Here is a 16273-nt window from a genome sequence, read left to right on the forward strand (position 1 = left end):
AATATTAACTGACTTATGATGGCATTTTGCAAAAGAGTTTTCAATTCTTTTAAATTGATTTAACCTGTCTCTTTTTTTACTTTATTTTTGTCTACACCTCTTCAGCCCATTTAGCACGTGATCTAATTTGGGCACTTTTTGCTTCTGTTTTATACATAGTTTAAAGTCTTTCTGATAGTTAAGACTATCTATCGTCTAAGTGAAAATTGGTACAATTATCCATAATGTGATCTATAGACTAAAATAATTTCCTTGTTTAGGTATTCTTTGGGTTTTTTTTTTCATTTGATTAATTTAATTAATTATTTCTTTACCAATACTTAATTAAATACTCTTTAACTTTTACTTTTATAATTTCCCACTTTGACACATAGTCAAAATCATTATTTTTCAGGCATTACATCTCCACATACCTGGTCCTCTTTTGAATTGCCTTTCACAGATTTTAATATATATTGCTTGTTGGTCGTGTGAGAATACCATTTCTAATATTACTTTGTATAATTGATTTAAATTAACCAATAATCAAGTATTTTGTCTTGGTATGCTTGGTCCTGCTACTTGTCTTGTTCTCTTGACTTTAATGCTGATCTAACACCACCAGGAGTTGTAAAGTCAGTAATAGACCTCAAGCCTTTTTGGGATTCACATGTTGTACTTGTTTCTTGGTTTTCTTCTTATCTTTTTTCTTACTCTTTCCTGTTTCTTTTTTGTCACTTTGTTTGTTTTCGAGTTACTCTTCGCATCCTAATGTATATTAATTCTTCCATTATGTTCACTGTCAGAGCAGCTTTTGTTTTTGCCTTATCAAGTATTTCTGTAGAGTTCTTGAGACTCTGTCATCTAAGTGAGGAGATGGTGGACCGTTGCTCGGGATTGCTGGGTTTGTTTAAAAGGTCTTCTAATACACCTATTTTTTCAGATTCTTTGGATTGTCTGGATGGTTTTTATTTATTATTATTATGAGATTCTAGAATCGCTGAGTTTATTTGGTGTTGGCTTATATCTTTCTGTCCTGTATTACGATATTTAAAGCAGAATGGGTCATTACTATAGTTTTCTGTTGTATTTTATTGGTTGTCCATCATGAATAATGCGTGTGTTGAAACCATTTATTTTGGTTGCACGAGGAAGTGGTGTATCTCCATTTAAGCAACTGGTGAGTTGGCTATCAACTCTTAACTTATGTCTAGCAACTTTTATCTGTACATCCCATAAAATTAAGCTTGTTGATTATTTCTTCATCAGAGACCTTTATTAATACTGCACACGTGTACATTCATTTCTATCATTGAAGAACGGATTTATCAACTAGGCCTACACATACGTTACTGTTTCTAATATTACATAATTATTTGTATTTTTGTAAAGTAGATCATTTCAAACACTAAAATTCATTTAGAATCATCATTGATAGTAAACAGCTTAGATATTAGACGTATTTCCATATACTGTGAAATCTTTTTACTTCAAAGGGACCTCTCTAGTAACGGTTTGAGTACGTTGTCAGAAAATACATTTACTGGATTGACGGCGTTGGAAGTCCTGTAAGTGTATTTTAATATGTGTATAAAATGATATGATTTGATGGTCCCTTTTTATTGTTAAAATAATCATTTCATTAAATATTGTTTGATTGTTATAATATTTTAATAAATAGGCCTAAGGTAAAATTGATAATTATCACATTATTTATAATGGAACATTGTAATTACTTACTTGTACGGTATGCATTCTTTACTTGAAGGGATTTGGGTTTTAACCAAATAAGTATGTTGCCATCAAATGCTTTCATTGGTTTGACAGCATTGGAACGACTGTAAGTGTATTGCTTATTATTATTATTCTTACAAATGTAAATTTTTAATTACACATAGTGCATTGTGGGCTAAAACAACATTAATTAGCAGCTTAATATTCATTCATTTTTATTCAGTCAGAATAATACAAGAAAATGCAAAATTTCAAAATATCACATTAATTTCATAGCTAAATATTCATAACTAAAAGCGCAATAGCGTATTATATCATAAGAGCACTAATTTAAACAAAAATAACATATTTCATTAAGTTAGTACAGAATATTAAAGTAATTTTGCCTAATAGGCCTGTGACAAAATTGTTCCTAAATTCTTACATACTTACAATCAGTGATGAGGCCAGTAGCTTGTGCATCAACTGAATAACCATTTTAGTAATGGTTCCACAGCTTCTACCCGAACTCGTTTTCTAGGCCGTTTTTTTATGATAAAATGGAAACTGTCTATATTTATTGGATAGTTAATGATGATGTAAGGAATCAACCCGAAAGCCTCTATTAGGCACATAAAAAAGAATAAAGGTAAATTCGTCTGAAGTACGTAATGGATTATGTTGCATTGATTGAAATTAAAGCTATGTTTTGATTTTTTTTACAACTTTTGGATTGAAGGAAGTGTTTATCTATCTTTTATGCTTAAATTGAAAGTGTTCCAATAGGTTGTTTTTAATAACAAATTTTACATAATAATAGAAATATTGTTAATGAACGAATGGTGCGAAGTTCCATTGAAATAAAACAATTAGAATACCCATTTTCTAAGGCTAAACTTAAACGCCCTGTTTTTTTGTATTTTTTTTGTATTTGTCATTTCCTGTTATTTAACTTTAAAAGAATTTTTCTCAAAACACTGATTGTAACAGCCAAAACGTTAGACTATGATATCTCTGGAAGTAAACATGGCATCAAGATATTTTTTTCTGTATTTTATATCTTAGATTAGGCCTATGTAGTTTTAGTATTTGTTAAAATCTCAATTTTGAAAATTCCAACTTATGTCTGATTCGATTTTCCTTAAATGTGCCACGTTTGCTGTTTTACCAGCATTGAAGTTAATATAATGTGTATTGTTTATTTACAAATTGTTTCTTCTATTTTCTAAGGTATTTGAACAATAACCGAATAAACATATTATCAGCAAATGCGTTTGCTGGTCTGACAGCATTGAAGTTACTGTATGTGTATTCTTTTTTTACAAATTATTTCGTTAAAAAATTTGAAAGAAAGAAAGAAAGCAAAAAATACTTTTTAATTATTTGTATTTTTGTAAAGTAGATCATTTCAAACACTAAAATTCATTTAGAATCATCATTGATAGTAAACAGCTTAGATATTAGACGTATTTCCATATATTGTGAAATCTTTTTACTTCAAAGGGACCTCTCTAGTAACGGTTTGAGTACGTTGTCAGAAAATACATTTACTGGATTGACGGCGTTGGAAGTCCTGTAAGTGTATTTTAATATGTGTATAAAATGATATGATTTGATGGTCCCTTTTTATTGTTAAAATAATCATTTCATTAAATATTGTTTGATTGTTATAATATTTTAATAAATAAGCTAAAATTGATAATTATCACATTATTTATAATGGAACATTGTAATTACTTACTTGTACGGTATGCATTCTTTACTTGAAGGGATTTGGGTTTTAACCAAATAAGTATGTTGCCATCAAATGCTTTCATTGGTTTGACAGCATTGGAACGACTGTAAGTGTATTGCTTATTATTATTATTCTTACAAATGTAAATTTTTAATTACACATAGTGCATTGTGGGCTAAAACAACATTAATTAGCAGCTTAATATTCATTCATTTTTATTCAGTCAGAATAATACAAGAAAATGCAAAATTTCAAAATATCACATTAATTTCATAGCTAAATATTCATAACTAAAAGCGCAATAGCGTATTATATCATAAGAGCACTAATTTAAACAAAAATAACATATTTCATTAAGTTAGTACAGAATATTAAAGTAATTTTGCCTAATAGGCTTGTGACAAAATTGTTCCTAAATTCTTACATACTTACAATCAGTGATGAGGCCAGTAGCTTGTGCATCAACTGAATAACCATTTTAGTAATGGTTCCACAGCTTCTACCCGAACTCGTTTTCTAGGCCGTTTTTTTATGATAAAATGGAAACTGTCTATATTTATTGGATAGTTAATGATGATGTAAAGAATCAACCCGAAAGCCTCTATTAGGCACATAAAAAAGAATAAAGGGAAATTCGTCTGAAGTACGTAATGGATTATGTTGCATTGATTGAAATTAAAGCTATGTTTTGATTTTTTTTACAACTTTTGGATTGAAGGAAGTGTTTATCTATCTTTTATGCTTAAATTGAAAGTGTTCCAATAGGTTGTTTTTAATAACAAATTTTACATAATAATAGAAATATTGTTAATGAACGAAAGTGCGAAGTTCCATTGAAATAAAACAATTAGAATACCCATTTTCTAAGGCTAAACTTAAACGCCCTGTTTTTTTGTATTTTTTTTGTATTTGTCATTTCCTGTTATTTAACTTTAAAAGAATTTTTCTCAAAACACTGATTGTAACAGCCAAAACGTTAGACTATGATATCTCTGGAAGTAAACATGGCATCAAGATATTTTTTTCTGTATTTTATATCTTAGATTAGGCCTATGTAGTTTTAGTATTTGTTAAAATCTCAATTTTGAAAATTCCAACTTATGTCTGATTCGATTTTCCTTAAATGTGCCACGTTTGCTGTTTTACCAGCATTGAAGTTAATATAATGTGTATTGTTTATTTACAAATTGTTTCTTCTATTTTCTAAGGTATTTGAACAATAACCGAATAAGCATATTATCAGCAAATGCGTTTGCTGGTCTGACAGCATTGAAGTTACTGTATGTGTATTCTTTTTTTACAAATTATTTCGTTAAAAAATTTGAAAGAAAGAAAAAAAGCAAAAAATACTTTTTAATGAGTGTTTAACGCATTTATTTTACAGGAATTTAAGATACAATGATATAACTACCATAGAACAAAACGCATTTTCTTCCTTTGCTTCATCATTGTCAGCTTTGTAAGTTAAAAACTTTGTAATTCAATTTAAATAAAATATTTGTATTTTTTTTACCATGAAATATTAAGGATTTGAATTCCTTTCCACCTTTTTAGTCGCGTGCAACGCGATTCTACAGCTCACTATATCGGTTGGTCGGTCGGTAAACAATTGAGCACGCGACTGCAGCCATGTATATGACATATGACCTTGTTATTCTAGAATACAATTTTTCTCCCGTATTCGTTAGTCCGATACCCTTCATTCATCAGTGGAAAATTATACTTGTCATGTCATACTATGTCATAGCATATAAAATATACATTATTTATTATATGTTTGCTCTGATATATACAAAAACAGAAAAAAAAAACAATTACAAAGTGTCACATAATTCTCGTGCGGTATCCGTATTCAGTGCCCGAATGTGCAGCTGGATAAAAGATGTTACGAAACCTATTTGTACGAGAGATGATGGACCGGTAATGTCTACCACGTAACACCTCTAATACATTATGCATGGGATGAGTAGAATTTTGTAATCTTGCATCAGTCAGATACCATTACACATATCGAACTGCTCAATCTTTTTTATCCCAAACGCCATACCAATTATTACATACATTAGATAATCTCCCGTTGCAGTATTTTCAGACATTTTAATGTTCGAGTGGTGTATATAAAACAATTTTTTAAGAAAATGCTTTGTAAGCATTCAGTCGTTTGTTCGCTGGCGCCAAGCACAACCAACTCCCCTCCCAATCCACCAAACTCACTCAATCCCCCATTACCTAATTTATTAATTTCATTATTTTGTTAACGATAACGTTAACTCAATTTAAAACTACATTATTATTTTGTAGATGGTTGATAGAAAACAACTTACAAGTATACAATAAAAAAACTTTTGAAGAACTGACAAACTTAACAGAAATGTAAGTAGGGTGAACAAACATATACTATAGAATCGTACCGCGGTCTATGTACGTAGTCAGGTCATTCACCGCGAGTTATATGTTGTTATTAGGCCTACATGATTAATTTAAAATTTGTAAATGATCAATTTAGGCTAAGTAGGTAACCTGGAAGATCATTATTTTTTTTTTTTTTTTTTTACACCATATTTAATGAGGGTGATCCATCCAGCAATTGCTGATCATTAGGATTCACAAGACAAACATATACACAAGATGCTCTACATAAAAAAGTCTTATTACAAGTCTTTAGGAGTGGAGTAATTTTGTCCTTAGAAAAAATCCTGACATGTGACAGGGCTTGAACCCAGGAGTAGTAGCAAAGCATCATAACCATCGTAACTGAAAACCCATAGACTAAATTTCCAGATTCCATGCTATAATGAGTTCATTGACTTTCCTTGTACTAACTTGCTTGATAGTAAATTCCAGTCGTCTCTTTTTCTATCCGTGCTTTCAATAACAAATACTGTTGAATCACCTTGTAGTTTATTTTGTATAGTCATGATCATTATTAAATTATATTTACATTTTATCTATTCTCATAGGGACTCGGATTTTACATGCTTATGTGCCATTGTAGTCGACCTTGATTATTGCATTCCCGGCGTAGATCCCTTTGCTACATGTGAAGACTTATTAGGCAGTGACTACATACGGGTATTAATGTGGATAATTGGAATTTCAGCTGTTGGTGGCAATTTAGTCGCTATCATATCACGGCAGTGTAAAAAGGATAACAACACAAGTAATGATAACGAAATTAATAAAGTGCAAACCACACTCATCACCAACCTTGCCGTGTCTGACCTGTTAATGGCAGTCTATTTGATTATCATTTTAAGTGTAGATATGCATTACAGAGGGCGATATGCAAAATTTGAATTGAATTGGAAGAATAGTCCTCTTTGCGGTTTTGCTGGTGCAATTGCCACTCTCTCTGGTCAGTCTTCAGTTTTTACATTAATGCTTTTAAGCATCGACCGTGCTATAAACATCGCTTATCCATTTAGTACCAAACATCTTAGTTGCAAAAATTGTAGAATTATTATCGGAATTGCATGGGTGTGTTGGATTGTGCTCAGTTTTCTCCCACTAGTAGCAAACGTCATAAAACACAACTTTTATTACTACGACGAGGCGTTGTATTATTTCGGGGCTAATTATTATGGAGTAAAGAGTGTGTGCCTTGCACTGCCGTTATCAAAAAGTCATTGGCGAGGCTGGGAGTATGCTTTTGCTATCTACATCGGATTCAACAGTTTAGGTTTTATCATAATCGCTGTGAGTTATGTAATCATTTTTGTGTCTATCAAGCGTTCATCAGCAGCTGCTAACAGAAAACGAAGAAGAAAAAAAGATATCAAACTAGCAGTGAAAGTAGGCTTTCTCATTTTCACAGATTTTTGTTGCTGGTTTCCTATTGTATTGATGGCAATTGGTGCTGAACTGGATTGGTGGGTACCTTCTCTGGAAATATATGTTTTGTCAGCGATGTTCATCATACCAATTAACTCCTCGGTCAATCCCTATCTATACACAATTATCGACTGTTGCTTTACTTGTTTAAGCAAAGATAAGAAACCAAACGTTGCCAATACTAATCGAACACGACAGGTGGCTGTTATGCAGCTTCAGGAAATGAGACCTAGAAATACTGACAGATAAAACTTAAACATGTAAAGCTTTTGCCATTTTTTTCTTATAAAAAGGCGCGTAAATCCTTTAGTAAGCATTAGTTTGCAATATTTTAACACGGCATTTCTGTCTAATATTTGTTTAGGAAAAAAGTAGAATTCATTGTAATCGCTTTATGTCGTCCTATCGAATAATGCATTTCATAGAAAAAGAGAGAATTACTTTACAATGACGTATATTCTTGTTTTACCTACTTTTTTTAAAATATCATTTTGTTTCTTTGTAATTTCTTTAATTAACTTAGTTAGACTACAATATATATTGTTTATGTATATTTTTGTCAAATTTGAAGAAAGTTAAACGTTCATGTTAATTATTGTTGACTTTTACAACAAACTGTCACTTGAGTGAAATCATTTTAAATGTGTATACTACTACTATCACTATTATAGGAACATTCTGATTGTTTTGTGGTTGTTGTTTTTTTTTGCTATACGTAATATTACATGGAACTATTACATGGCTATTCAATTCAACGTTGAAGCGGAAAGACAAGACACGAGATCCTCTACATAACCAAAGTCTTATTACAAGACAAGCATATACACGATATTGTCTACATCACCAAAGTCTTATTACAAGACAAGCATATACACGAGATCCTCTACATAAACAAAGTCTTATTACAAGTTTTTGGGAGTGGAATTGTTTATTGTCATTAGAAAAACACTGACATGACAGGACTTAAACCCAGGACACTAGGATTGGTAGCTGAGCATCATAACCACCAAACCACAACTTTACAGTAGTTCCACGACCGACGACACATCGATTGACCTGACCTAGGTTGGTCATCGGTCGTCGGAAATAAAAAAAAACTCCCTATTGATTAAATATGGATTCATTAAATAAAAGTTTAGTTTAAAACAGTGTGTGTTTTATAAAGCAAATAATAAACATTCTTTTGTATATTATTTTTTATATTACTATATATTATTATCATGCTAATGATTTGAAGTATGAAAAACTATTTCGTAATTTGTTTTTTTGTTTGTAATTATATAAGTTTAGGGAGTTCTATAATTTTATTAAAATTGAAATTAAGTATATTTAAATTGCACATTCTGCTTTAAGGTACAGTAGTTTCATGGTTTCTTGATTATTAAACATTCTGTAGATTAAAATAAACCGTCAATGTTTTTAGAACTACAGTTTAAACTTTATAATTAGACAGTTTGACCACTAAATCATTATAAAAAATATTTAAAAATGTACATTATTATAATTAATATTTTTTTTTATCTTTCCATACATTTGTTCCATATCTGGTTACATATAGTTTTCTCTAAAAACATTTTCATTTCAGTACACTTTGCATATTATTCTATTAACAATGTTTGTTTTTATCATCTGCTTACATTTAATTTTTTTTTAAAGTTGTATTCATTTCATTACATATTATCACATTTTCCATTTTTTTTTGTTTTTATCTTTTTATATATAATTTCTACTAGTACTGCTTTTCTCTTTTTATACATATAGGCCTAATCTCTTTAACACATTTCAATTAACACTTTTTTTTATTCACATAGTTGTTTTTTGTTTTTTTTTATCTACATGCGCATTCGTGTATAAAATTATTATTATAATTGTTTTTCTCTCTCTTTTGTGAGGTTCACTCACCTTTATTTCATTTCAAAACATAAATAAACAATTTTATTATGTTTGTATATTATCTTTTTAAATATATACTATTTTCATTCATAGACATAAAGTTTCCCCTTACATCTTAAAAAAACTCTGCAAGGTATCATTTATACATTTACATTACATATAAACTGAAAACAGTATCAATAAATATGGAAAATCAAAAGCAACTCAATAACCAGTTGCTTGTAGAGTATAGCATTTTCCATGCTCTTTTTTTTTACTCTTCTTTTTATTGTTTTTCCCTTTTTTTTCCCTTTTTTTTCTGTTTTATTTGCACTATTTACATTTTTGTACAAATTACTTTATTTACAGTAACCTTCAAAATAAAAAATTAATAAAATACATTCATGGTATACTCTTGTGTAAGTATATTTTTCTAAACATTATCCATGAGTTTTTACAGACTGACTTATTTAATTCTGACAATATTTTTATTTTATATATAGAATATAGAGCAAGTGAGCATAACTTATTTTTTATGTTGCATTCAGACCCAAAAACAAGTTCTTCAAAAGAACAGTTACTATTATCTAACTTTTTAAATATTATTATAAATTATTATTATTATAATTAATGTTATTTATATGAAGAATGTGTAGATTATAAATAACTTATTTAATAGAAAAGGATAGATAAAGTGTACTTTATAGGCCTACATCAATGTGTTTGCCAATGCATCAGGCCTACATTGTTCGTGTTTTTTTTGGTCATATGATAAAACTTACTATCGGTTCTTAGTTTATATTATACAAATTGCTGAAAAAGCAATTGCTAAGTATATTGATTTGTTTTATACTTTTAAGTAACCTTCATTTTAAAAGATAATTAAGATATCGTAGTTCTTCGTTTTAAAATGTTATAGAATTGGTTCGTATTAATTATGATTTTAATTATAACTACTGTGTCATAATGCGCAATTTAACTATTAAAATAAATTAGAATTAGTTAAAATTGTGTGATGTTGTTTGTATTATTTGAGTTTGTTATAGGCTTACTTTACTGACAATGATGCGAGTAAACCGGATCACTATCAAATGTAGGTTACAGCGAGCGAGATGGTTCGATAGTGCGAAGGTGGTTACATAGCTTTACAGCTCAACAAAGATGATCACCACTTGTCTATAACATAAACAATGGTGGTATACAGTTTGACTGTTTTGCCTTCTTAACGCCTATACTTCATCAGACGTGTAGTTCAAAAACTAACACTACAATTGATCTATATAGATACGGTAGTTCTTGGTACAAGTTAAATTTTCCGATTTTTTTTACATTCATTCATTCATTCTTCTCTCGTTATTCTTGTCGTTGCCCATTTCTCATTTCCGATCGATATATTTAATAAACATGTACATGTAATAAAAAATTGCAATGGGCTAAATATGTATAAAGCATAATACAGTAGGCCTACATTATTCATGCAATTCGGTCAACGAAAATCCCACAACAAAGTGCAGTATATCTATTTAAGCGCTAATTGATTATAATATATCGACGTACCAGTTTCAAAAACAATCTGGAAGATAGTATTTATTTCGCGAATGTGTCTCCACTGACAATTCCACCTTCACCAAATTGTATTCAATGTGAAGTTTCTCAACGTGTGGTATTATTCTTATAGCTAAATCGCCTCATTTCATTGTTACTTACTTAAAAGGGAAGTTATTCTACTTTTAACAAGGCCAATAGCCATTAAGTCGCGTGCTACAATGCATAGTGATACCGGACCGACAGACCGACAGACAGACAGACCGACAGACCGACAGACAGACAGACCGACCGACCAACCTACCAACTGACCGAAATTACTTAACATGTTTAAAAATGTTGAAATGTTTAAAAACATTTATATTTTTTTAATTTACACGTGCGTAGCCTGTCATTTTTGACGTGCTCGTATAACGTAATTTCGAGTTGAAAAGTAAGTCAAGAAAACAGAAATCGGGCAAAAAGAGTGCGTAACAACATTTAACGCGCAGTGCGCGCGCAAAAATCTGCGCACTCATAGCAATTTTGTAAACGCTTAAAAATGCCTAAAACGTACTCTTATTTCATCGAAAATAAATTTTGAAAATTTTAAGCGCGCGTACGCATGCGTTACATGCGCTACGCCCGTAATTGTATTGCCATATGATGATTTATGCCCTGAAATTTATGAGTACCAAATTTTATTTAATTGTGATTCATGGTTGTGAAGATATGATTACAAACGTGATTTCGTTAAGTCGTGCGTAGACCGCGTAATTTTTTATTGCGCACCGTGAAAACATAACCACATCGATTCCTGGCCATAAGGAATATACTGTGAAAAATTGACTTAGCTAGATTAAACTGATATCAAGATAAGGTCAGAAAGCGATAAAACGCATAGTGATACCGGACCGACAGACAGACCGACAGACAGACCGACAGACAGACCGACAGACAGACCGACAGACAGACCGACAGACAGACCGACCGACCGACAGACAGACAGACCGACAGACCGACATAGTGAACTATAGAGTCGCGTCCACGCAACTAATAATATAATTAGGCCTACCCTTTTACAAAACAAGTTAGCTTCTATACACGGAAATCTTTAGTAAAGGGTGAAATATTTACTTGCGTAATGCAGAGAAATCAGAGTAAAGAGAAACATCTAGTTAGGCCAACTGACCTGAATTGACAAACTGACCATATTGAGTATGGATTGTATATATGCATTATAGTTTTATACTCTACTAACAAGGCTCAAACTAAATCATCCTTAACAAATTACATAATATATCAAAATGAACCTAAAATGGAAAAATACCATGCATCAAGTCTAAAATTCAAAGCTCGTTCTAACTCATTACCACTCGAAGGATAGTAAGAAAGGAAGCTTGGTCACCACAAAATTTAGGATCATGTTTGTAATTGTGATGAAAAAGAAACAATTTATCACTTTGTATTCAATTGTACTAGATTAATTAATATTAGAAACTCAATATTTACACAACTTAAAGAAGATCTATTCGACAATGATTTGCATAAAATATGGGACTAAAAAGATAAGAAATATGTAAATCTGCAGGTATATATGCTCTATCAGATTACATGTAAGTGAAGAAACTATGTTAATGAGATACAATTTTTGTTTGTGCTACTATCTTGTATGGTTTGTGTAAATATGTTTTATTACTAGATGATTTGAAGGAAAAAAAAAGAAAAGACAAAAAAAGCAAGAAGTTTTTTTTTTCATAGATTGATGATAAAAAAACAATTATGAAGGATAAGAAAATTGGCAGTTTTTATTAACTATTATCACAAAAAGCATTTGATAAAGGAAAATTATATTACAGTAGCTACATTATTTATATAAAACAAAATGTTAAGAAAGTATGTGACTATAAATACCATGGACTCTAATATATAGGTCCATACATTCCAAATTTGAGGTTTCTGTGTCTGTTGTGTTTTGTAGAGTTGTGTATAAATCCAAATGTAGAAAAAGCCGATGCTGTGAGTATCAAAGTACTAATTGAGGATAATTGCAAAATGATGAAGTAAAACATCCAGACAAACTTGCATTTTATATGTGTGTGTTTTTTTATGTAAGATGTTTAAGTATAAGTAGTGAATTGTGTTTTTATCAAAGAATTTAAGTATATATATATGTAATACTTATTCTTCATTGCATGTGAAATTGAAAAATTGAAAATGATAAAATTATTTTTTTTTAAATGTCTATTTTTATAAATAGAGTAATAAACATAAATTTGGTTAAATGATAATATATGTATAAACAAAAGTAAGAGAGAATATGCATTGTTAAACGAAAATATGCTTGACTAAAACAAATGCAATTCTATGTAGTTAGACCATGAGTGTAAATCTAGAACAAAAAAAAAAGAAAAACAAAATGCTAAGATTGATTTAAAAAAACAATAGATATACAAATTTAGCATAGATGGGTTTAGTAAACATAAATTGTATTATAATTGTATGAAGAAATAAATATGATTGTAGATGAAAAAAAAACAAAAACGACTATGTAAGAAAAAAATAAGTTTGTTAAAAAAATGTGCTATATAGTATCCCTAAATTAGCCATATATTGACCAAATCTGTGAAAAAAAAGAAAAAAAAAGAAGCAAATTTCAACTGATTTGGGTAGGTATGGGTATGGACAACTACCAAAAAAAGAAGGGAAGATAGGGGCTGGGAACAATTTTTTATCGGAGGTCAAAGTTCATTGACCGTTGCCTAATAGCTATAATTCTTGTATGAATCATATTTCGTCACCAGAATATGGTATCTAAGTAAAATTGGTGTCAAAATGTGCAGAATTAAAAAAGGAATAACACTTAAAATAGAAGTAGTTGTCCATACCCATACCTACCAAAATCAGTTGAAATTTGCTTCTTTTAAATTTTTTCACAGATAAACCTTTAGTTAGGGATACTAATAGATAATGTAATGTATGTATAAAAAGAGAAAATGTGATAAGATGTAAACAAATTAACAAAAATGTATGTAAACAGATGATGAAAACAAACACTGTTAATATAATAATATTGAAATGAAAATGTGTTTAGTAAAGTATGGAAATAAAAATGGGATGAACCCACATAAGATAAAAAAAGAAATATGGGACTTATTCACATCAAGCTCACCTGAACTTAAATATCACCTTTTTTTTGACGACCTAGAAATTCATGAAGAATATCAAATCCAATTTATAACCAATGTTAACTATGTATTAGCAAGTAACATCTTTGACAAATATTGTAAATTATTTGTAACAACTGCATGGAAAGAACGCAACGAAATTTATAATATCCTTCCATTACACAATCTTTTACTTTTCGCTCAAATGTATTGAATGTATTTTTATACCCTAATGTTTATATACTTTTTAATGTAATAATATTTTATAAATGTTTGTATTTGATTGTGTCCATATTTATTTTATTTTGTTGCACATCTCTTGAGAATTGTGCCTCTGTTATAAAAGAGAAACAATAAAGTTATTGTTGAAAGAATTTCATCTGGTTGTGGAATATGTATTAAATACAATTTCTTTTAGAACAACCAAAAAATAATATAAGCGAACTTACAGTACGTTTCGAAAGCTATCATGTTTCATTCTCAACTGGCGTTTTATCGTCTAGCGTTGTTAATCCTATGACGACGATGAGTTGGTATAGCGCCACCAATAGGTCCAAAAGGACGTGCCCCCACCTCCCCCCCCCCCTTCTCCTTCTTCAATAGTTGATCATATATGTGTGACAATTCGTGGGCTCCTTCATTTCTGTTTATGATTTGTCCACACAGCAAAATTTGAAATTCTAAGCAAGAAAAAAAAATCTTGTTTTAAGAAAAATTTCTTAAAATAAGTATTTTTTTTCTTGTCAAGATTTAAAATTACTTAAAACAAGAAATAATTTTCTAGAAAAGACACATTTTCTTAAATTAAGTTTTGCAATATTCTTGAAAATGCTTATTACAAGAAATATTTTACTTAAAATAAGAAGTCAATATCATTCTCTTCTTATTAAGAATAGTTTTGCTTAAAACAAGATTTGAAAATACTTAATTTGAAAAGTATTTTACTTAAAATAAGAAATCTATATTATTTTTATCCCTATCAAGAATAATTTTTCTTAAATCAAGATTGATGAATTATAAAAATTACTTAAAACAATCAATATTTTTCTAGGTAAGACAAAGTTTCTTAAATTAGGTTTCGCAATAGTCTTGAAAATACTTGTTTTGAGAAATATTTTACTTAAAATAAGAAGTCAATTTCACACTACCCTTATCAAGATTATTTTTACTTGAATCAAGATTCGCAATATTCTTGAAAATGCTTATTACAAGAAATATTTTACTTAAAATAAGAAGTCAATATCATTCTCTTCTTATTAAGAATAGTTTTGCTTAAAACAAGATTTGAAAATACTTAATTTGAAAAGTATTTTACTTAAAATAAGAAATCAATATTATATTTATCCCTATCAAGAATAATTTTTCTTAAATCAAGATTGATGAATTCTAAAAATTACTTAAAACAATAAATATTTTTCTAGGTAAGACAAAGTTTCTTAAATTAGGTTTCGCAATATTCTTAAAAATACTTATTTTGAGAAATGTTTTACTTAAAATAAGAAGTCAATATCATACTATCTTATCAAGACTATTTTTGCTTAAATTGAGATTCGCAATATTTTTAAAAATACTTATTTTGAGAAATGTTTTACCTAAAATAAGAAGTCAATATCATACTATCTTATCAAGACTATTTTTACTTGAATCAAGATTCGCAATATTCTTAAAAATACTTATTTCGAGAAATGTTTTACTTAAAATAAGAAGTCAATATCATACTATCTTATCAAGACTATTTTTGCTTAAATTGAGATTCGCAATATTTTAAAAAATACTTATTTTGAAAAATGTTTTACTTAAAATAAGAAGTCAATATCATACTATCCTATCAAGACTATTTTTGCTTGAATTCAGATTCGCAATATTCTGATTTTGAGAAATGTTTTACTTAAAATAAGAAGTCAATATCATACTATCTTATCAAGACTATTTTTACTTGAATCAAGATTCGCAATATTCTTTAAAATACTTATTTTGAGAAATGTTTTACTTAAAATAAGAAGTCAATATCATACTATCTTATCAAGACTATTTTTGCTTAAATTGAGATTCGCAATATTTTAAAAAATACTTATTTTGAGAAATGTTTTACTTAAGATAAGAAGTCAATATCATACTATATCCTATCAAGACTATTTTTGCTTGAATTGAAGTCAATTCTATTTTAATATTCTGAAAAATACTTATTTTGAGAAATGTTTTACTTAAAATAGATTGTCATCCTTATATTCACACAACGGTAGAGCAGTTAGCACTTCAGTTTCAACTGATGAAAGAATCTGGGTAATCAAACTGTTTGTGCTTTGAATAATCGATTGCACTGCAACCTAAAGAAAATAATATTGATTTAATATTTTTTATATTCAAGTTTTAATATGTTTAAAAACTAAGTTGTGCTTTAGTTGGGGAGCTATGCAGCCTAACAAAAAAAATGTTATTTGTAACAATGAAA

The 16273-nt window shown here is 29.3% G+C and overlaps 1 protein-coding gene across 1 annotated transcript; it reads left to right on the forward strand.

The window, feature by feature from the left end:
- The first annotated feature begins 1093 nt into the window (after positions 1–1093).
- Positions 1094–7721, forward strand: LOC140061252 (G-protein coupled receptor GRL101-like). The gene is made up of 10 exons (XM_072107760.1): positions 1094–1159; positions 1375–1547; positions 1748–1819; positions 2923–2994; positions 3196–3267; positions 3462–3533; positions 4636–4707; positions 4812–4886; positions 5729–5800; positions 6388–7721. Exons 1-10 carry the CDS (start codon positions 1094–1096, stop codon positions 7505–7507), a joined length of 1866 nt encoding a protein of 621 aa, XP_071963861.1. The 3' UTR covers positions 7508–7721.
- Positions 7722–16273: the final 8552 nt, after the last annotated feature.

Source organism: Antedon mediterranea, chromosome 10, assembly GCF_964355755.1.
Source record: "Antedon mediterranea chromosome 10, ecAntMedi1.1, whole genome shotgun sequence".
In the NCBI taxonomy this organism is placed as follows: Eukaryota; Metazoa; Echinodermata; class Crinoidea; order Comatulida; family Antedonidae; genus Antedon; species Antedon mediterranea.

Bases quoted from the DNA above. Each gene is read 5' to 3' on its own strand.
- LOC140061252 (XM_072107760.1), top strand. From the start codon at position 1,094: ATGCGTGTGTTGAAACCATTTATTTTGGTTGCACGAGGAAGTGGTGTA. The intron at 4,708-4,811 runs GTATGTGTATTC...TTTATTTTACAG, and splicing joins CTGACAGCATTGAAGTTACT to GAATTTAAGATACAATGATA. The intron at 4,887-5,728 runs GTAAGTTAAAAA...ATTATTTTGTAG, and splicing joins GCTTCATCATTGTCAGCTTT to ATGGTTGATAGAAAACAACT.